Below are 23,021 nucleotides of genomic sequence, written 5' to 3' on the forward strand. Positions count from 1 at the left end.
GGAGATACCCAGGGCAGCCAGGAGATGTTCGCACCTGCTCAGTCCTCTCTCCCCTCAAACCTGGCAGTTGATGAACGATGGAGGGCCCTTTCCCTGCACAGGGTATCTACACATCCTTTGGACTTCCCTTCCCACTTCCAGGAAAGAGCCAGCTGCCACTAGCAGTCAAGCAGGTCCCAGCATCCTTGCAGCCTCAGGGTGGCCACATTGCCAGCTGCAGAAGGGCCCCTAGGAACAGTCCCCTGTCCATCACTAAGACCCATTGACTGGGACTGCCAGGATGTTCTATCAAAGGGGAAATTAAAACTGTGCTATAACTAATCAATCATTCAGAACAAAGTAGCCTGGTAAGAGATATGTGCGGTTCCTCCCCAGCCCCATCTCCAGCCAAGGAAGCTAACAGAATCACAGAATAGTGTGGGTTGGAAGAGAGTTTAAAGAGCATCTTGTTCCAACCTCCTGCCACAGGCAAGGACACCTTCCACTAGACCGGGTTGCTCAAAGCTCCATCCAGCCTGGTCTTGAACACTTCCAGGGAGGGTTCAAGCTTCCAGCTTGTCTCCAATTGCCCTGTACCCATGCTGCTCTCCCTGTTCCCCATGGTCTATGCATAGCAGACACCCCTGCTGCTCCTCACCCCCACCACAGTCCTACCTCCCTCCTGGGCCAGCAGGATCTAGACATGTAAATGGAAACAGCCTGGAGGGGTGACAAAGGAGGATTCCAGCTGGCCCCCAAATCCCTTCCCAGTCAAGCAGACCAGCAAAAGACCAGGTCACTAATTCTCCAAGTCCCTTTCCCTGGAGGCAGTGGGAGTAGAAAGCCTAAGAGCCCATTCCTCAAGCCAGCCACGCAAACCTTCTTGTTGCCATTCTCCTCCTTCCCCCATGACTTACTTAAGCCCTCAGCCTGTAAACATGCACATGGGAGAATGGGTCATGACGGAGACCTTTGGCTCCCTGTGCTGCTGTCACAGGTTTCAGTCTGCTGTGTTCAAGCAGAAACCACTGCTCCTAGCTGAGAGGCTCCCCAGGCCCACGCAGCCCTGAGCAAGACTTTCCAAGTGAGGAGACCCTGGTCCCACGCACCTGAAACCACACCACAAGTGGCAGCCCCTGCAGGTGTCTGCAAGGGGCAAAACTGCTCAGCATCCCTGAGAAACCTGGTCCCCAGTGACCTCTCCACACCACAAAGCCTGAGACAAGAAAGACACCTCCCAAGCCTTCATTGTGACCCCGTGACTAAGCAAAGTACATGCTGATTTGCCACACAAATGGCATTTGTTGGTTTAACTGTGAACTTGTTACTGATATCAAGTCTAACCTTTAGTTTCACTTTTTCACCTTGTGGCAGTGACTGTCTTTTTATTCCGCACCACACATCAAAACTATGCACCTCATATAAAAAGTAAAGTAATTCCTTTTAACAACGTTAAATCTATCTTTTTTTTGGTTTTGCTGAATGTCAGCTTCTCTCTCTGCAACAAATGGGAGGGCAGGAGGAAAAGTTGATTTTTTTTCTCCTCCACCCTTTTTTTTCTACATGCCCTCAGCATATCTGCTCTTACGTGCTTCGTTTTCTTCTCTCACCTTAATATCCCCACATCTGTCAGCTTCTGCAACAACCATTGTCCTTCAGAGAGGAGATCCCAGGCGAAGAGGCAATGCTGGTGCAGAAAGTAGACCACTGTCCTCCTCCTGGAATGGACTAACACTTTAGCATAGACCTTTAATGCAGGGCTGCCTTGCTTTGCTCCCTGAGTTTCTCTGCTCCTCCTCCCACGCCCACAGAGCAGCACTGAGTGCTCTGGAGACCTCCAGTGTTGGGGGAAGCAACCCAGCCTTCAGGTGCAGAGGTTGTGTGGTTGCTGTTGTGTGACTCTGAGTGCTACCAGGACACGCCAGCCCGTGCAGCGGGAGCTGGCTAACAGCTGCCTTGGCTGGAGGCTTGCCTCTGAGCATCAGCCAGCCCGCGGCAGCAGCTGACCACTTTAAGCCATCAAGCTCACCAGCCACTTCAGTCGTGGCAGCACAAAAAAAACTCCACACAGATGCTTTGCCAAGCCCTTCCTTGCAGAAGAGAGGAAAGCAAAACCAGGAGCAATGAACCAAGTGACCCTGCAGAGGGGACATGTCACAACACCCAGCTGAAGCCAGCTGCAGAGAAAGGGCTAGAGTTGCACAGCAGAGCAACAAAGAGCTCTGAAGACCAACTGTGCCCTCTGGTGTTCAACCCATGGCTCTTTGGACCTCTCTGAAACCCCTCCTCCTCGCCTCTGCAGAGCACTAACTGGCCACACTGCCTCTTGCTCCCAACACCTCCAACCACTCCCAAGCAGCCCTGGGACACAAGTCTGTTGTGTCTACAAGGTCAGAGACACAAACTGGAGACCAAGTAGCAAAGTCAGAAAGGCCCAGGATGCCATGCAGACAGGGTGATACCTAGAGAAACCGTACAGCAGAAGCCACAAAGCAGCAGTCCTCACCGACAATCTTCTACTGCAGCACTTGCACATGTGCAGCCAAATCCTGCCCAGGCTGATGTGCTGCTCTGCAAAGACCATGGTGTAGGGAGCCTGGGAATGGACCTGGGACTTGTCTCTACTTGCTGATCTCCTCGGGAGCCCGTGTGAGTGAGGTGTTGGCTAGTCCAGGAACTGGCTCCCATACAGCAACTACGTTCCAACAATGGTGATTGTCTCCCAGGCCCTGATTTTCCACCATTCCTAGCAGTCACAGTCCTACCAAACTTCAGGCTGCTTCAGCCATTTTACTAAACCAGCCTCAGTGCTGTCACCTTAGGTCTTCCAAGCACTCAGCATGCACTGGGTATAGGTGCTCACGCCCACAATGGCTAGGACATAGAGGAGGAAGACCTCGACTGACCTTTAATCCAAACACCAGCAAAACAGGAGCTGAAATGTTAATCAATTAAAGTCCAGCCATGAGCTGCCCTCTAGAACACGGTTAGTGACACAGGCAGCAGGCAGGCAGCCTGGCTTTCAGTGGCCTTGGTTAGTACAGACACAAGAAGGTGAGGCAGGGTGAGATGGGGGTGGTGGTGAGGAGAGCTCTTGAGAAGAAACACTGTGGCAGCTGCTGGGACTGCACAGCCTGTGCAAGCCAATAAAAATACCACATACTTATATACTGCTGGCCAGTGCTTTATCCTCCTGGATCCCCATCAAGTGGGCTGGCTGCCCTGGAGACAAGGGAAGACGCCTTTGTGGGGCAGGTGGAGTCTGGGGACACAGAGACTGGTCAGCAAGCACTCCCCAGGAACATGCCTGGCTACCTGGCACACAGCACTATCCTCCCCCTCCACAGTTTTGCTGCCCCAATGTCATCCCTCCACCACACATGCTCTCCCCTTGCCTTGGCATTTGCAGATCCCAGGGGCTCCAATGGCACTTGTGCCATCATCCCTGCTGTCAGCCATAGAGGTCAATGCAGGCAACATGCCCATGGAGCTGGAGTCAGCAAGGACATTTCTCCTCTATGAGCCAGTCAGCAAACATCAAGCATTACACTCCTGCTTCTGGGATACTAACTCAGTTCAGAGTTCCTCTGGGAGTAACCTCTAGCCCAACCCAGCCAGCTGCAAGAGGGCACACGACTCAGGGACCAGGGCTAGGTTGGCACAGAGAGGAAGCTCTCCTTCCCTTCCTCATCCCCTTTGCTGGCCTGGCTCCTGGCAGCCTTCATTCACCTCAACCTCTGGGTCCAGGCATGGATTTGAATTTCAAATAAATCACAAAGGCACTCTCCAAGCCTTGCACAGAGAAGCATTGTTTGGGCAGGGCAGAGCAGCTCACCTGCCCTAAACCCTCTGGCTAGGCACAGGCACCAAGCCCTAGGAGCCCTGACCCACCACCAGCCAGGGGCTGGGGAGCAAAGCTCTTAGTGACTCAGTGCAGATGAAAAGCATTTTTTTGAGACCCCTCTGATACCTGCCCCCACCACATCTGCTTCCTCACTTGTTCATGCAACAAGAAAACCTCTGGGTGGGTAACATTGCTCGAGCCCAGGTGGGGGATCCTCACCAGCAGCCTGTGCTGGAGCATCTCCTGGTCCTACGCCAAGCTGTAACCCTGCTGGGAGCCGCACTGGGGAGCGGGGTACCTCCTTCCATGCACCCTGGCAGCTCTCACGGGACAGGAGCCCCGTAGCTTCTTAATCCTGCCATCTGCCAGCCTCCAATGGGTGCAAAATCCCTGCAGAAAACACTCCTCCCCCTCACCCCCCGCCACATTTCAGCAGCAGTAGCTGCCATGCGCCTGCTGTCAGAGTGCCCCACGCCATGTTCCCTTGTGTGGTGACCTCAGGCTTGGGCGGTAAGAGGCTTAGCGCTGGATCTCAGAGGCTCCTGGCCAGGGCCAGGGTGTCAAGGCAGGACGAGATACAAATAATCTGACCGAGTGGGAACTTTCCCATGGAGGGGTGAGCATGTGGCCGGCTGCATGGCCCCCTGCTCCCTCTCTGGGATGGCTACAGGCCATGCCTGGAGGCTGGGAGCTCAGGAGGAGACTGAGCTGTCTTAGGTACTTCTGCTCTGTGACTCTCTATCCTCGTCCTATTGTTAAGTCCTGCCCTAGAGTGGAGGTGGGACCCTCCACAGCCAGGGGGGAGCAGGCAGCAAGGAGTTCCCCTGCTCTCTGGCTCCAGATCCACACCTGAGCTGCAAACTGCAAGCGAGGGGCGGACTGTTCCAGCACCCACATTTCCTCTGGAAGCCAAGCTGCATCCAAATGAGAGGAAAATGTTCTGCAAGAAGGCTCTGTGTTAGTTGCCCTAACTTCCTGGACCAGCCAGCCAGTGGGACACGTGACTCTCCACAAAGCCATAGCATGTATTGGAGCCGTGGCTGTTCCAGCCCCACAAAGAGCTAAGATGCAGCTGGCAAGCAGGGAAAGAGAGATGGTGTGAGCAGAGTGATGGAAAGTGTGAACACCAAGCTCTTTCCTATTGGCACTGGGTGGGATTTTCATGCCCCTCTGGCTGGGTGCCTCTCTGTGGGGCTGGGACTGCAGCCTGCCACAAGCTGGCATCCTGCAGTACTGCCAGGGCAGCCCTCCCAGAGCAAGGTTTCCCACACCAGTGTCACGTAACTACCACCCTGTACCCACATCTTGGGCAGCAACCCCCAGTCTCCCCAGAGACAGGTCCCCAACTCTCACAGCTGGGCAGAGCTTCTCCAAGATGGGGCATGCTTAGCTCATTTCCCCAGGCCCTGAGCCACTGGGAAGGGCTGACAGCCATGAGATGGGCAAAGCTCAGGCAGGCAGTTTCCAGGTGTGGGAGCAATGGTCACAGGTAGAAACTGGAACTGGTAGTCTAACCCAGACAGCACAACCTGCCCGGCAGGCAGGGCTGAGACAGGAGGCCCATTAACTCTTACTGTCTGGGACAGCAAGGACTGGGAAGAGATCCTCTCAGTTCCTCATCCTAGCACAATAAGGAAGAGTTTCTTCTGGGGGAAGACCTCACAGTTAAATACAAAACTAACACCCTCAGGCATCAATCCCTAAACCAAAGGCAGCAGGAGAACAGTACTGTGTCTAACTCACATCCATTGTGGACAGGAGGACTCCATCCCCACTGGGCACTGGCCTGGTCAGTGCAGCCTCCTTGCTTGCCTTGGCAGAGTTTCACCCTCCACTTGGTGTCCTGATGGGGAGGAGAAGAAAGCCTCCCAACTCTCAGAGAGACTGCAGCTGCTGCTGGGTCTGCAAGTTGCACCAGAAACACAGGCTATTACTTTTGTAATACTGGAGAGCTGGTCCAGGGAAAACTCTCCAATTCAGGATTGCAAAGACAAAGCCACTTATTTCTCTGGAGCCTCGTGCCAGCTCAAGAACCAGCAGGACAGGTTTCCCCTATTTCTCCATCTTCTCCATGACCCTGAGTCAGACCTGCACTGGAGTCCCTACCTCTAAATGCTTTCAGCAGAAGCCATTCACCTCCTGCCAGCCCTCATCTCTTCCAAAAAAAGACTGTTTATGGGCCCAAGGGTCAAGGGTCCTCAGCCTGCAGCCCTAGCTCTGCTCTTGAGCTCAGCATCTGAAAGTCAGCACTGGTTTAAAGAACCAGCAAGCAAGCGAATGAGTGGCTGAGAGATAACTCAGGAGCTTCAGTTCATGGACTCACCTGAGCTCCACCATGACCAGAGCTGCAAGTTCAATTTAAAGGCTTTGCCAAGTCTCTGGGAAGACTGTCTGCTCCCCAGGCACGGCAGGATGATGAGTGAAAGAAATCTTACACTGTATCTCCTACCACCTGCCAGAGTTCAGGCTGCCTTTCATGACAGCATTGCCCCCATAGCAGTGGGCTGACCTCCCCTTACGAGCATCTCCTTAGTCTCCAAGGGGACCCACACAAGCAAACAGCTCCCAGACTCTCCCTGCTTGCACTACTCATGGCTTTGCCTCTCCTCTCTCAGCACTGTCTCCTTGCAAAGACCTGTACCTGCTTCCCAGTGCCTGACTCTCTTCCCACTGTTTTCGCTCAAAGTAGGAAAGAGGTCCATCATCCTCCCTCCTCTCAGCCCCTTGAGGAGATTACCGGGTTTCCTGGAAAGGATGGTCCAACTCCTAAGAAGATTAAGTGGAAGGTGTCCCTGCCTATGGCGGGGGGGTGGGTTGGAACTGGATGATCTTTAAAGTCCCTTCCAACCTAAAACCATTCTATGATTCTATGAATAAAGGTTCTGACACCTTCTCCAGCACAGGCACATGTCACTGTGGCAGCCCCTGCTCTGATCTTGGGAGGGCAGCAGAGCTGCCAGTGGTTGCCAGAAACTGGTGAGACAAGGCAGGTGGCAGGCAGGGACCACAGCAGGGAGGATCCGAGCCTCTGGAAGCAGCCAGACCCACCACACCTGCCCTATGCCACAGCCCCACCATGAGCTGGCGGTCGCCCCAGCCTGACTCTGCTGGGAGGCTGCATTGGCTGCCAACAGGCACAGCTGCTCAGAGTGCCTAGTGCTTTACTTTTTTCCCCCAGTGAGATAAAAAGTCCCTGAGTTGCCCCACAGGAGGTCAGGCCCTGAGCAGAGATCACAGAGCAAACACGGCAGCGGAAACAACTCTGCCAGCACATCCCATCTGCCCTGCAAACAAGCTCAAGTGTCACTGTAGGAGACAGCTGGGGATTCCCACAGGTGACACTGGCCTGGGCCCAACTAAATACTACCCAACACCTGTGAACAGGACGGGGAGCAGAGACTGGAGGGTTTCAGAACTAGAGACAAAATCTGCATGCAGGGAGGAGGAGTAGGAAGATGATTGCTCAACAGCTAGCTGGCAGCAAGGTAAGTTGTGAAAAAGCCTATCCCGAGGGAAGCACTGCTCTCAGCCTGCCAGCATGCAGAGCACAAACTTCAGGACTCTCACCATGTCTGGTCTTCCCCCAGGGCACCTGTGCTTACCCCACTGCACAGTCCCTCTACTGCACCTGCACAGAGGAAAGCAGGCCCACAGGCCAGCAAGTTTGAGGGTACCCCCACACAGCAGGGATGGGGAAGGCTGCACTGCTGTCCCAGTGGCACGTCATCCCCAGCTTTCACACAGGCGCAAGCATCAAGCTGCGAGAAAGACAGCGACAAGCAACGCCCCAGAAACACGTAGGCGGGTGCTCGGCTCAGTTTACCGTTTACCCACAGGCTGTGCCACCCACAGACCTTCCCTGGGGCAGTAGCAGACACCCCCAAGCTCACGTGCAGGCTCCAGCACCAAGCCTGCCAACGGGTCACAGCCAAAATCTTGGTCCCCTGCTCCCTGCTGGACAACCATCTGCCAATTTGCCCCACTGGTGGCTACACTACCTGCTTATGCTGTCACACCAGACCCAGCCATTACACATACCTCCTTTGAAGGGGAATGTGTTACAGACCCTGAAATCCACAGGAAAGACCCGTTTCAGCATCCCACCTCTCGGGGATGGGGGAGAGCAAGAAACAGGCTTTGTTCCCAGTACTCACACTCCTTCCCCAGTTCCCCCCTGGAAAGGGTAAACTGTGCTGTTTACTCACAGCACAAGAAATGGGGCACCTAGAAAGGCAATTTAATCCTAACCACCTATTATCTGATCAGCCTCAATCTCTTTATCAGCCCAATTAAAAGAATTACCCATCCATGGCCCGGATGCATGTATTGTGTACTTGTCTCTGTCGGCCCTAGAGCCAATTACTCCACCCTCCAGTAAGGCAATTACAAGGTACAGAAATAAGCCTTCTTGCAAAACACAGGACTAACGTACCACCAGAGGCCAGAGCTTGGGAGCCCACTCCTCTGTTGCTTCAAATCCCCTCAGGGCTCATCTGCCCTCGGGACGAGACAGGCTCTCTTGCCATTTTGTGGACCCCTGCCCCCCCGGCCATGCCTCCCAGTGTTGCTGCAGGCAGAGCCCAGTAGTGCATGCCCACCTCAGGAGACTTCTCTCCTTGAAGCCAGTGCTCTCCAGAGACCCATCACTGCCAGGGAGCAAGCTCCTGCCCATTGCCAAAGCTTCCTCTAGACCCAGCTACATATACTCTAGGTAAAGCTCAGAATAGAGAGGGGTGCAAAATTCCTCACTGATGGCTGTTGGAAAACATTTGGGGGTTAGGGGCTGGTTGTACTTCTTGACAAAAGAAAGTGCAGCACAGCCTTCCCCAGTAATTCCCTCAGAGGAGGTGAAGAAACTTCAAGCCATCGTCTCCTCCAACGCTCAGGTGGGCATGAATTTAGTGGCATGCAGCCAATTATCCTGCATGAGTTCCCATCGAGTCTACCTCCCACAGGCATGCGTGGGAGCCCCTTCAATCTCAGAGGTCCGTGAGAATCTCTCCTCACTACCCTGCAGCTCCAGGCGCTGCATTCATTACCCTGAGCCAGAAGGAACTGGGTCCCTCCATCAGCAGTAGAAGAGCAAGAGAAGTATCACCAAACAACCCAATGGGCATTTCCAGCCATCTTGAAGGGCCTGCTGCCTTCTCCAGCTCAGCACCTCCTGCCTGTCCCACTTTGCTTCTCCCCCATGTGTCCACACTGCCAAAGGTTGTTCACATGTGGAGAACTTCCCCTCAGCTCTGATATACGTGGTAACAGCAGCCTGAACCCCTGGGAGTCAGAAAGAGATGCCATGCAGTATTGGGGACAGGTCAGAGACTGCCAGGAGCTCAAGGAAGCCACTACCAATAGCTCTGAAACCAGTTCAGAGAACACTGCTCTGTGGCAGAGTGACCTTGCAAGCCATCCACTCCCAGTTCCAGCATGGCTGTGGAGGCTGAAATTGGGGCCTTTCCCCTCCATTCAGCACCTGTGACAACACCCAGGTGCACTGCATCCTGCTTCAGCTGTTCCGGCAAGTTTGTCACAGGGCCACCAAGATGGCTCGAGGCAGGAGTTATCAGATACAAAGAGAAGATGAAATAATGGGGGCGGTTTGGCCTGCAGAAGAGAAGTTCAAGGGGGAATATTAATACCATTTTCAGCAACCTAATGGAAAGATAGAGAGAAGACTGAGCCAGATGCTGCCCAAAGGTGAACAGTGACAACCTGAGAGAGAAGAGACACAGGCTGTAACAAGGGAAACTGAATATTTACCAGAGGAAAAAAACTCCCAAGGAGCTGAACCGTGGGAGCAGGTGTCCACAGAAGCTGTGCTCTCTCCACGCTGGTGACATTCAAAACTCAAGATCAGCAGCCTGATCAAATTTGACCCTGCTTCGAGGCGGCAGGGTAGACCAGGTGATCTTCAGACCTCAGTTATTCAGTGTTTTCACAGATTGGCAGGGGCACCCCTTCGCTTACACGGTCCAAGAATCCCCCAAATCCCATGAGGCTAACAGCGAAGCTAAGGGAGGCGCATGGAGCCCAGCTAGCTCTGGGAAGGAAGCATGGGAAGCCGGGATCCCAGCCGGCAGCACGGGACCAGCACAGCCGTCGCGCGGCGCGGCAGGACTGCCCGTCGGGCGAAACACGGGACGGGCGCGCGGGGATGGAGACAGGCGGGTCTGGGCGAGGGGAAGCGAATCACGCGGAGATGAGGCTCCGACTCCACGGGGAGGACAGCGAGCGCAGCGAGGGGGATGCTCCCCAACTTCTCATTGCTCGTGCCAAGAGCTCGAAAGGAGGAAAACGCAACCTCGTCCCGCTCCATCCCCACACCGTGCGCCGCATCCCCCGCCTGCGCTCGGCCGGGCCTGGTGCGGCGGCTGCTCACGGCAGTCCGGCGGCGGGAGGCTCGCCGGGAGCCGCTGCTCCGCCGCCTCCGTTCCGGATGCTCCAGCCGCCCGCAGCCAGCCCTTGCCCGGGAGCCTGGCCCTCTCCGGCCCCGCTCCGCCGCCAGGTGCCAGGGCAACGGGGGTAGGCGCCACCCGGAGCCCGCACGCCCGCGCTCGCACCGCCCGGAGCTCACCTGCGTCCGAAGAGCTTGAGGCCGGTGAAGCGCTTGTTGCTGTGCCGGCGGCTCAGCGGGAGCCGGCGGCGGCGGCCCCACTCGGGCTCGGCGCCGCCCGACGCTCCGGAGGAGGTGGCGGTGGCTGTGGCGGCGGCGGCGGTCTCTGAGGAGGCGACGGCGGAGGGCGACCGCCGGGCGGCGGGGGGGGCCGAGCCGCTCCATGGCCGGGCTCGGGCTCGGCACCACCGCTTACTGCGGTGCCGCGCCAGGGGAGGGCAGCGGGGGGCGGGCGGGGGGGGCGCGGCCGGCCCGCTCCCGCCCCGCCGGGGCCGCGGGAGGGCGGCGGGCAGGAAGTGCCGCCGCGCACCGGCGGTCGCGCCGTCAGCGCCGCCTGCCGGGAGCGGGACTGGCGGCGGGGTCGGTCCTTGTGGCTCCGCGCCCGGCGCCGCCAGCTCAGGAAGCCGCGTGTCGGCCCCGCCGCCCCGCGCTCGGGGAAAAGGCTTGGCGGCGGGAGCGGAGCCTCCCTCCGTCTCCGCCTCCCATTGTTCACCACCGGACGGGGGGACGGAGTCAACAGCCCCGCCACCGCCCTCTCCGGGGACCGGGAGCCACCGCCAGCCTTGCTCTTACTCAGCCCGGCGAGCGCCTGCCCCTCTTCTCCCTGAGTCCAGGGGCACCTTGGCCATCTAGCCGCCGGTTCAGTGGGCAGGGGCTGGCCTGCTCGACATGGCTGTCAGTCTAGGCAAGGAGCGGCTCTCCCAGCCCTCCTTTGCATGGAATATGTGCCGGCCACAATGGCAGCTTCACCGCTTCCCAGAGGTGTGGAACCAGGCTGAAAGCCAGGGCTGCGGGAGCTGCCTGGGCAGGGCCCTGTCTGCCTGCCGCACGGTGCTTCTGCTGACCATTAGTAGCCTGGGGCAGGTCCCGCTGGAAACTTCAAGCACCAGCCATTCCTAGGAGGGCTGGTGGGGATGGGGACACACTTTCCAGCTCCCCAGGAGCCTGACGGCCCAAGCAAAGTCCCACTGGCCCAGTGTGCTCACAGACTGGGCATCGAAAGCACCCGCACGGCTCTCCGGCATCCTGACTGTGAGGTTGTGCTGCGCAAGCCCAGCAATGGCACTAGGAGAGGAGGAGGGGATTGCCGGTGAGGCACCAGGCAAGCACGGGAAGCCTTTCCCCCAACCCCTGAAGCACGGGCTGTCAGCACCAGCCACAGCACCTCAGTCCCCCAAGAGTAAGAGGAAGATGGTAGATCCCAGCTCGGTGGGTACCTCGTATCTACGTCCCCCGGAGGGCTCTGGGGAACGTCCCAGGAGCGATGCCGCCACATCTGCCGCACCACGAGCTGATGCACTCAGCCAGCCCGGGGTTCACTCTCGCTCTTCCTCCCTCGGCAGCTGCTTTCCGGAGTCATCCCGAGGGCAGGTCCCTGGCTGTGCTCCGCCACGGCCGCCTGCCTGGGGCCTCGGCTTTGTTTGCACCCTCCACCTGGTTCCTCTCTCTGCACTTCCTGGAAGTGTGAGGGCGGCTGTCATTGCAGCCGACTGTGCTGCACTCTTCCCACGGCGCCGGCCACCTCCTCTGCTGGGTCCTCTCCAGTGAAGCCTTGCGCGCACCCTCAGCAAGCAGCAGCACGCCCTGGCACGCCAGGCTGTGTGCCGAGGAGCCGCACCTCCCTTGCTGGGTGGCTCTTTGAATGCCCCCATACAGCCCGCTCTCCCAAAGCTGCACCAGCACCACCATGCAAACTGGGCCATGGCAGTGGCAAGTCCTCCGGCCACCCACCCTGTGCCATGCACAACCCTTCACAGCACCACAGCACTCACAACCCCTAGGTGTCTGCATCCTCTCTGTGCGGCGGGTCTGAAAACACCCTCCAGCCATGAGCGTCGGCTCACTTTGCACGGGAGTTTGTTGAAAAAACACCTGGGTAAACCAGGGATGGGCACTGTGGAAAGTAGAATCATCCAGGAGGCTCCCAGCCAGCCTTCAGAGAGAGGAGAGATGCCCTGACATTCATCATCCATCCCCCAGTCTGAGTGGACACAGCATGAGACTGCAGGCCCAGCCTGTTCCCACCTCCGAGAACTCCAGCTCTTCACAACCAGATGCTACTTGGTCTAATCTGGCCTCAGGAGAGCTTCAGATCATCAAGGGGGTCTGTGGACAGCTTCAGTGAGCCAGAGAAAAACACGCAAACAAAGCTGGTCCTGACGGCCTGCACGGATGGCATTTCTAAAGGGGCACGTGGTCTTGCTTTAACCTCCATCATCAAAAGAAAAAAAAAGAAACATCAGCAGACCTTGATCTCACCAGGCAAGCTCTGAAACTGAACACAATCTGTGCTAATTAGTGTACACAGAGAGAAAAAGGCAGGTCCTGGATGCCTAACTCCAGCTCAGAGATCAGGGAGGGGAGAGGTTTCGTTATCACGGAAAGAGTTCGTCATCCCCACTGCTTTGCGTGCCGTGATGGGTTAGGTGCATTTGCTCCCTGCCTGTGGACTTTTCCGCTTTATGTTCTGTGCTCTGTCTCATGGCACTGATGTCTAACCCTCTTAGCCAGGAGCACCGGCGCTTGGTGAGGCTGTCAGAGAAGTAACACACCCTGCCCTGGGACTTGCACCATCCTCTCTGCGCTGTGTCTGTGTGTCCTTCCACAGTTCTGTCCCTTGGGCTTGGTGCAGAACTGTGGAGGATCCCCTAGAAAGGCCAGTTCTGGCTGTTCTTGGGATGGAGGTCACTGTGCTGGGTGATTTTGTGAACCAGCACCCTTGTCTCTGCACTAGTTGTGCAGCCCCTGGTACAGAAAAGATTAAGCTGCCTGCTTCACCCAAACTCAGCAGGATACCTGCCTGTGGGATTTATTGTTAACTGGGATCAAGGGGTGGCCAAGGGAAGGGATGTCCCTTGGTTCAGGGATCCCAGCTCTCCCCATGTGGGAGTGTTTGGATGCAGTCTGGCATTGCCCCTAACCTCCTGACTGGCCTGCTCTTGGGGAGTCCCACTCCACAGCCCCTCTGCACACCCCCACTGCATGGAAAGCTGCAGCTGTGGCTATGGGGACAACCAGGGGAGGCTAACTTGGTGTCATCTTCTGCCTCAGGGAGCTAACCTGGCTTGCCTGATGTGGAAAAACCACAGCAGGAGAGAGGACAGAAGTATCCCCTCTGGCAGCAGCAGGGTCTTGGGTTAGCTTAAATCAGGGAGTGTGTCTGGTCTTAATAGCACTTTCCTCCGACTGTGCCAGCCATCTCCTTTCCCCGACTGCACAGAGGGATGCAGAGACAGATGTGTCTGTCAGAGCAGAGCAGGCTCGGCTTGCTGGAAATGAATGGGAATTTGATTATGCTGCTCTGCAGAGCCAGGCTAACACGATTAAAAGGCCAGCAGGCAGGACTCAGAGGAAGGAGATCCCCTTTCTGCCCCTTTCTCCCTGCAGAAGGAGAAGGCTCTCCTTTCCTTCCTCCCCAACCCCTGCCCTGCCCAGGCTGTTCTGAGACTTCACAAATACCCAGAGTCCAGGCAGATATGAAGGCAGACAGAAGAGAAGACAGCAGAGAGTTGCAACCAGCTTCCCCTGGGCCCCTCAGTGCTCCTACCTCCCTCTCTCCAGTAGCTCCTGCCAGCTCTCCCCTCTGTCCTGCCTGCCCTGTGACCAAGCTCCCTTGCTATTTACATTACAAAGTAGCCCCCTCTGCTCTGCTCTCCGGGTTATATTTAGCTCCCTGGCACAGAACAGCCTGTGAGATGCGTTAGCTGTGTCCTATCTGCCAGCCTGAGGACTGCGCCGAGCAGCCAAGGTGCCCCACATCTCCCTAGTAGGGATGAGAGCTGGCAAGTTGATACCCCTCTTTGCTCTTCAGAGGCTAACGCTAGGCTGGGGGGCACAGAGGGACACAGGACCCCCTCTTCCTCCTGCCAGAGATGCCCAGCCCACGCCATGAGGAGCCCTGTGTGGCATGGGCTGGTCCAGGTTCTACCTCTGGAGGTGGCTGAGAGCAGAAGGGCACTTGTCTGACACCCTGCACATCTATGGGGCGGGAGACGTGCAGCATAGCCTGTGGGGAGCCAATGCAGGAGCTTTTGTGCGCTTGTGGTTTCCTTTCTGGGTAAACACCCCTCTGATCTTGGTTGCTGGGAGCAGTGGCAGTGACAAAGGATACTGCTGCAAGCATCACCCTGAAAGCAGCTGAGAAAGTGAGGAAATTGAGAGGGAGCTCAGAACTGCTTAGGAGAGGTTGGAGGGTGCTGCTGCGGCCCACCAGCACCTGTCCCGGGCCTCCCTGGACCCACGTCACAGGGTTTTCCCTACAGCAAAGTTCTTCCAGCCTCTAACTTGCCTTATTGCCACCAAAGCTGCCTCACTCTCAAGCTAGAGATGATCCTGCCCCACCACAAAACCTTGGTGGAGACACTCAAGGGAAGGAGGAGCTGGCTTTGGACTCCCATTGGCAGAAGTTACTCTCCAAGTGGTGAGGCACAAAGCCCTGGTGCTTGCTCCAGGTTTGCTGCAGTGACAGAGGGCATTGGGTCCTTCTGGCATTGCAGAGGCACCTCCCTACTGGGAAAATTGTCCCAGAATGTGCAAATCTGGTGCACAAGCCAGCATCATTAATGTTTGGCACGAAACTGCTACTCAAAGCCCTAAATATAACCTGAGTGCTGAGCTCTCTTCTACCCGCCTAAGGCGCCTCCATACACCGTGGCAGCTATTTATGGAAGGAACTTTATTTCCATGGGATTAATATCATTTCTGCTCATTTCAAAACCTTTATATAGCAGCTTATGCTGCCTGCCCCTTGTGATGACTAATAGGTCCCAGCAGGAGCAGGCAGGTTGGCAGCAAGAAGACTGAGGCCTTCAACCTTCTCTTAACATTGAGGACACCTGTAATGCCCGCGGCCCACAGAGGAGCTCCTCCAAAGTCTGTACCAGGGTTCAGTAAGTGTCTCCAGATCCAGAGAGCAGAGCAAAGGGATTTCTGTCAGCCCCCCAAAGCTTCTCATGCTGCAGGAGGGGCACCTGATGGAAAGTTGGCCAGACCCAAACCTCCATGGGTTTCACAGGACAGCTCAAGCAGATCTTCCACCCCAGACTCTTCCTTTCCCATTTCTCCTTCCCTTCGCTTGGCTGCCCAAAACGCAGGGTGGAGGAAGCAACTCATCCCAAGTACCGTTTCCTCCTTCGCTGATGGCCTGCAGATAGCTGCAGCATTCCCTCCAACCCCCCAGAATCCTCTCTTCTGCAAAGCCTGCATTGAATGGAGCAAAGTCTCTTGCAAAGAGATCCCTAGTGAGGATTGAGTAGAACAGAGGTGCTTTGTGTAAGGGCAGCACAGGCTCGAGCATGTCAACAGAGCCACCTGCTTTGGGTGGCTGGGGTGGCATGGGTAGGATGTAAACAATCCCCAGCAACCTTAGACAATTCTGGAGCATATTCAGGCTGATCAAATTAGGTTGCAATATGGTCCCTTTCCTCCCCTGGAGGGGAGGCTGGAAAATTGCAGCCGGCTAATCCATTCGCAAAACTGTGCACATCTGGAGGAAGACAGCTAAGAGAAGAAAAGCCTGCTCTGCCCTCTCTTCTTGGCACAGTGATTTCTCATCCTCGGTGGCATCAGGGCAGAGCCTCAGTGAGCAGCTCTAAGTACAGAATGAGGACCAGGAGAGCTGCATGTTGCCCCAGCTCATGGCAAGGATCGGGGAGGCAGGGCACCTCAAGGAGATCTCTGCCACCCCAGCTCCTGCTTGTCACCCACAGCAGGAATGTGGGTGATGAGATGTGCTGGAGTGCTGGAGATGAGTCAGCTCAGGGGCCCCTCCTGCTCTGCAGGCACTAATACAGTTTCCTATTAGTTCTCATTACTGCAGTATTAGAGAGCAATTTCCTCATAGCTTGCACCGCAGCCCTTGCAAAGGAGAAAAAGGGCTGCTGTACACATAGGAGTGCGGATGGGGGTGACCGACAGCTCCTGCCCAAAATCTGCCTCCCCAGAGGAACTCTGCACCCCAGGGTCCCCAAGTCCCAGACTAGAGGCAGGAGAGCCCATCCGGCCTCCATCCGCCATGGCAGTGAGCATGGCACCAAGATCCTCCATGTCAGTCTTCCACCTGCTTGTAAACTACGTGGCACTTGCTAAGCATGACATGGTGACATGGAGCTCAGAAGGACACAGAGACATCCCTCGGCCAAGCCAGCTCAGGAGAACTGTAAGGAGGCAGCTCCTGCCTTCTCTGCACTACTCAGTCCCAGACCCTCACAGTAACCCAGGGTCAGTCCTGCAAGTGCTCACATTTACTCTGGGCAGAGACAGGATAAAACGATTTCTCCTCAATTACACCTAAAAGCCATTCTGCCAAGATTGGGGGTAGTAAATAGTAGAAGGGCTCAAATGCCCTTCTAGTGAAAAAAAGGGGAGGGTGGGACCCTGGGCCTTTCTCACTGTGACAGAAAGAGTAGAGCTGAGGTCCTGGAGATGCTGACCAAGCAGGATTATGACATTATGGTTGGAATTGGGAATAGGAGCTCACCTGAGTGTCATCAGGCAGTGGCTCCCACAAGCTGTAAGCGCTCTGAGAGCTATCAAAACCACTCTTTGCCTTCACCAGATTTGCTTGGCTATAGCAGAGGTGGGTAAGCAGAGCAGTCCTGGCAGAAGAGTCACACCAAAAAGCAGGACAGATCTCCTCTTGCTGCAAGGTGCCCCCCAAAAACACATTTATAGCCTAAGCCCTAATCTCAGGCCCTTCATCTTTGTATCACTGCTCAATTTCCCCAGGTGGGATCAAAGTTTCTGGACCTGGAAAATCAAGTAAGGGGACATTTGCCTTGGGGAAGAGGAGGAAAAGGAGAACAGGTGCTATGAGAAGTCCCGTCTATTCAATGCACTGAACAACAAAAAGCTGGTGCTGCAGAGAAAGAGGAAAACTTCCAGCCCATGGCCCCATGACAGAGCTCATGGGAGGCTCTTGGGCACAGACTGCTCCTGGGAGGCATCACAGCCCCAGGATGGGAACAGGGAGTTGGATAGAAGGAAAATAAGGGGACCTGCAAAAGTGACAATGGGACTGCCACTGCAGAGGGAGTTGTTGCATGGATGGGGAGAGATGGGACTAACTGGTTCCCTTGTCTTTGTGCTGACATGGTTTCTGGTGAGAAGGTGCTGGTGGTTAGTGGGAAGAGCCAACCCTGACCCTGTAGGAGGGAGATGCCCCAGGGCAGGGCACTCCTCTGCCCCAGCCCAGCCCTGACACTTGGGGACCGAGGTGTTCTTACCTGTAAGAGGCTTGCTTTCTGATGGCCAGTTGCAGGAACTGCTCCTCCACCTCTGCCACGGCCACTGCCCCTCTCATCTCCTCCCAGGCTGGATCCATGCTGTGGAGGCCCAAGCGCTGTGCTTGCCCAGTGCTCTCTGCATCTACTGCTCCTTGGAGACTTGCTGTGGCCCCCCTGGCCACCTCACCATCGTTCCTGGCAGGGGAGAAGTCTCTCCAGTTCCCAGGACCTTCAGCCATGGTGAAGTGAGGTGTCTCTCTAGGCAAGGAGTCCTCCAAAACTTCTTGGGCAGCCTGGTCTTGCCCCACAGAGTCCCACGGTGCTGCTCTGCTTTGCCTCCCCAGGGCCGTGGGACAGTCCCAGCGAGGCTTAACTCCTTGAGGAAGCACAAGCACGAGAAAAAGCAGCGTCCAACTTTTTGCAGTGGTATTTATCAGCCTCTTGATAGTAGCTTGGGCAGCTCAGGCACAGCAGCTCAGCCTTACGCTGTCTCTGCTGCCCTGCCACTCCGAAGCGGAGGAATATCTGAGAGACACGGAATCGCTGGTGCTGCTCCTCGGAGGTGCCGGCACTGAGGGCAGCGGGGAGGGAGTGGGAAACACAGCGCTCGCCGGAGAAGGGGTCTTAGGAGAGAGTACGGTCCAGGGATAGCGATGCTTGCAGCAAGCGGAAGAGAGCTTGGGTTGCCTTCTTGCGAGGGTCCCTCTCCAGGCACGTCCCTTAGCGTCCCCAGCAGCAGCAGCCGAGCAGGAGCAGCAGGCAGAGGTAGGCAGCGAGTAAAGTGCCTGTGCACTGCAGCAGCTCGCAAAAGACAAAGCAGAAAGTGAGCGTGAGTGTGTGCTGTGTGCGTGGGGAGGGGGCTGCGGGGAGCTGCACGGAGCAGGCAGCCTGGTGTCACCTTAGAGACACTCGAAACTGGCACTTAACCCTTCGGAGTCTGGGGAGGCAGAGGAGGGTGACCACTCAGCCACCCCTCTCTGTTCACAGTCCAGCTGGCATCTGCCTGCCTGCAAAGGCTGCTCAGAGAGCTGGGTCTCAGCCACTTGTCTTAACCGGACCTGCCATCAGGTGAAGTCAGGCAGCCTGGAAAACTGCATGACAGCAGCCCCAGCAGAGCAAAGTACCTGTTGTTTTGTCCAATTATCCTACATGGATAAGACCTATCTGGGCACAGGGTCCCTGACTATGGGCAGTGGTACTCAACCAAGCAGGTATGGCCATAGCATGGCCTCCCTCTTCCCAGCTGGCTCAGCTCCTTGCCATTTAGGAAACCACATTACCCCTGATTTTTCCTAATTCAAGGCATTTTTTTCTCCAGTCTCGGCATCCAGAGGTAGAAAGGCCCTTCTGTTCTCTGCCCACATCCATCAGGAGAGTTGCATTGTCTGTTTGTCCTGGGCTGGGACTGAACTTTGTGACCACAGTCCCAGCTATGGCCTGCCTCAGCCTTGCCCACTCTGGTGCTGTGGATGTCAGCTGGGGTGAGAAATCCCCACAGAGCTCCCATACGTGCCTGATTTGTTCTGCCCCAGATTCACATGCTGAGGCTTTACCTGCTAGGCACTGGAAAATTTGAACTTCAGGTCTATAAGAGCTAGCCCCTGCATCATGACAGGGCCCGACAGTCATGTATTACACCAAGAACACATTGCCGTCACCCCTAATCCCAGTGTCATCCCATGAAGGTCTGGCATGACTGGAGCTGGAACCCGTCCTCAATGTGCTCTGACTGTTGTATTACCTTGGGAGTTGTCAGGAGCAGCTCATTCATCTTGCCAGCACTCCCCATCACCTCCATGTGGCCCTGTGACATCTCTGCTGCAGGGTGCTGTGGCACAGCATATTCCCATGCCATTCCTGACCCCAAACTCGGAAGCAGCAGAGGCTGGAGAAGGGCTGTGGCTTTCCCTGGGAACCACAGCCCAGTGGCACCTTCAATTCAAGTTACCTAACCTTTGTCTGGTCCTAAATGAAACTATGACATCTCCCCCTCTCTATTCCTGCTGGAGGATTTGCACCTCCCAAGGGGCACAGCAGCCCCCGTGCCCACTCCTCCACAGAACCGTGACTGGCAGGGAGCCCCACACCCTCCTTGCTGTGTGACTCAGCCCCTGCAGCCCCCACAGGGCTTTTGTTCCCCATTAAAGCTGGAGTGCTGCTGGCTGAACCCTCCCCGATGAGCAGAGCTGGCCCTGGGGAAGCAGCTTCACCCTCTCTTGCTGGGACAGAGACCTGCCTGGGAGCTTGCCAGTGCTCCCTGCATGGATGCATGGCCCTGCTCCATGTCCTCTTGCTGCCCATGGGCACTGCAGAGGCTGGGAGCAGGCTGTGGAAAGGGAGAAGCAGCAGGTGCCCAGCTGGTGCAGAGGGACCTGTGGCACCTCAGTTCTTTTCACCACCCATGGGGCAATGCCTCCCTGCCTGCCCTGGGGCCGTCTCTGGCCTGTCGGTGCCCCTTTTGCCATGGATTTATGAGAGCCACCTTCACCTGTGCTGGCCAAGCTGCCAGGGTAGGACAGAACTGGGCTGCCCAGAGGAGCTACTGGGGATGCAGGTCCACTCATGTGCTCAAGAGATTTTGGCAAACGTCTGTCTTATCCCTTATGGTTAAACGCCACCAAGCTGAGGAAGGGGATGGCCAGTAAGGGATGGATGCAAGTTGAAAGCTGGAGGAGAGCAGGCTCCAGACTTCCAGGTGGGAAGGAGTGGAGAGCATTTCTCACTGGTGGACGTGTTGGTGCCATAGGAAAGGAGCTTCAGGGTGGGAAGTAGAGGCCCTTATTGCAGGAAATGTCCCAAGAGCCAGGCAAAGCAAAGCTCTGGGGTCACAGCGCATTTGATCAAGGCTGAGAGAGGGCCTGGACAGTGGGTACCTCCTGCCTTCCCAGGGGGGCTGATCCTGTGCTACAGAAACCTCCTCTGCAGGGAGGAGCTGGCCCTTTCTACCCACATGCCAAACTGTACAGCTGTCACACAGGCAGGGCAGGGCAGATTTTGTGTGTCTGGAGGAGACATCACAGGATATGCCTGCATGAGGGGATGTAAAGGATTGCTCAGGCTTCTGCATCTTTCTCTGCCCACCTCTCTCAGAAGGACATTTCACATGTCTGTCACAAATCGGGTCACCCTTCACTTGGAGCTCCCTCAGGACCTGGGAAAAGCAGGCAGATGCTGCTTGGGGACAATGTGGCTGGGCAGTTGTGTTGGGTCAGTCCTGTCCTCCTGGCACCCAAGGCACCCTTCAGCTGAGCCAGGTCACCTGTTTACATAGCACTCACCTGTGCCCTGGGTAGGGGTTTCCTTCTGTGTTGGCACATGGAACAGTGCAAGGGTATATTGGTATTACAATACAGACCCCATCCTCGTTTTTGCAGGCACAGGCAGAGCATGAGCCTTCTAGGAAGCAGCATTTCTAGTGAGTACAGCTCTGGGAAGGAACAGTCTCCTCCCCTGGGCAGAAGGAGAGGAACCTCCGCCCTGCTCACCTCTAAGCCCCATTCCAGCCACCAGATTAGAAAATCAACACAGATTTGTTGAGGCAGGCTGGGTCAGTGTCCATGCAGGTGCCATTGCTGTTAACAAGCCCTCAGTACCTGTGGAGTATCAGGACGTGTGACCTCCCCATTCTCCCCAGAAGGTGTCCAAAGCCCAGGCTCCTTGCCAGGTAGCAGGACCAAAGCCTGCTGATCACATGATGGATCCATGTGAGTGCTAGCACACTCCCAAATGGGAACAGCAAGAGGGATCGTGCTGGGCTTGGAGAGTGGGGATACTCTCCTGAGATCCCTAACAGGACTTGTCCTTCTTTAACGAACAAAACATACCCACAAGGCCGCTGCTATGGACTGCCAGTGACCTGCTTGGCAGTGGTGTGCCTCAAAAACCAATTATTTTCTCTCTCTCTCTTTTTTTTTTCTTTTTTCAATTGGCCTGTAACAGAGAACAGTCCGGAATAATTTGTCTCTGAAAAACGAAGTCCATGTTCCGTTAGTGCTCCTTTGCTCAGGGGTTGTAAGTGTCGAGAGTGCATAGGCTTCCTAGAAATGTGACCCTAAATGAGCAAAAGCCCATCTTGGCACGGCAAAGCTTGACTGGAGGCACTTGGAGTAGACCAAGCACAACTGAGTGAGGCTGAAGGTGACTTGTAAAGAAGGTGACTCTTGCTTTGCTAATTCTCTTGTTCTGCTCTAATTATCTGCTGTAGCCAAACTGGTAGATGTGATTGGCTGGCTGCATTTCAAGGGGCATACCAGGGATCAAAAGATCCTAATGTGCCTGCTTTGAGCAGCTCAGAATTATCTAGTAGACTGCAGAATTAGGAGGATTTGTCAAGATGGAGGGGAATTTTCTCCTGATGGAATGGGGTTCTGGTTGCTCTGGCCACGTCAGTGATAAGGCACCAAAGCCTGAGAACTTATCCTTTTAAGAATTTCCCTCTTGCACCTGTTTTCCATTGTGCATGAAGGGTGCATGCCAGAATCTCCCTGGAAGGCAATTCCTAAAGAGCTGCCTGAAGTTTCACAGGGGTGAGCAGAGCAGGAGCCACTCCCTTGGATGAAATCTGGTGAGTGCAGAGAGCAGCCCCACCCCACAGTGGGGGAAGGTGCATCATACTGATGCAGGAATAGGAGGCTGCTTTTGGACAAGGTGTAACAGGGAAAACATCAAAACTAGTTCTGGCCCAGGACACAAACTGCAGGGCAAGGCCAGGCATTTTCTTGCCTCAGTGGGTGTGCAGGGGAAGGGAGCTCTAAAGGGGTCTGCGAAACCCACGTCAGTCTAACCCGCCACTCTTCAATGACCTGTCATGACAGCGTGGCATCAGCTTTACTCTCTCCACAAAGAAATTGTAATACACAAAAAGAGACCTTTGCAAGCCCCAAGCCTCACATTCTTCTGCTGTGGCAGAGTCAGTCCTGCAGTACCATCCCAGCCAGAGGTGAGAGACAGAGCCACCTTGTAGCATCCCTGAAAGGGGCTACTGCTTGGGCTGCTTTCCAGATATGGAGGGCCTGACTGCAAGAAAGAGTTGTTTCAATAGCCAAATTCTAATGTACCCACTTGGAGCTTTCTAGAAAATGAAGATTTGTTTTCTAGATCCCGTTGCCTTGTGTTTCACATAAAATCAGGACAAAACAAACCAGTTTTCACAGATGCCAATGGACTGTCAGAAGTACAGCCAGCCTACCAGCCAGGACCCAGGTCATTGCCAGTCGGAGCGCAGCTACTCCGCTTTTACAGTTAATGGAAGGATTTAAGTACTTTTTCAGACAGGATGGGACCGGAGCTATGTCTTTGTTGTGCAGACCCCTTCACAGTCCCTGCACCTCACAGACTTTCTTCCATGATCTTCCTCCTTTCA

General features: G+C 55.6%; 1 protein-coding gene across 1 annotated transcript in view; it reads right to left on the reverse strand.

The window, feature by feature from the left end:
• The window catches only part of DGKZ (diacylglycerol kinase zeta), a 53,984-nt gene extending 35,613 nt beyond the window's left edge, over positions 1-18,371 (reverse strand). Inside the window, exon 1 of the mRNA XM_018082753.2 lies at positions 17,660-18,371. Within this exon, the coding sequence (XP_017938242.1) occupies positions 17,660-17,898 (239 nt within the window). The 5' untranslated portion in view covers positions 17,899-18,371. The remainder of the gene's footprint in view (positions 1-17,659) is intronic.
• Between the last annotated feature and the right edge of the window lie 4,650 nt (positions 18,372-23,021).

The sequence above is a fragment of the Manacus vitellinus genome, unplaced genomic scaffold, assembly GCF_001715985.3.
Source record: "Manacus vitellinus isolate BGI_N305 unplaced genomic scaffold, ASM171598v3 scaffold_6_pilon, whole genome shotgun sequence".
Taxonomy (NCBI): domain Eukaryota; kingdom Metazoa; phylum Chordata; class Aves; order Passeriformes; family Pipridae; genus Manacus; species Manacus vitellinus.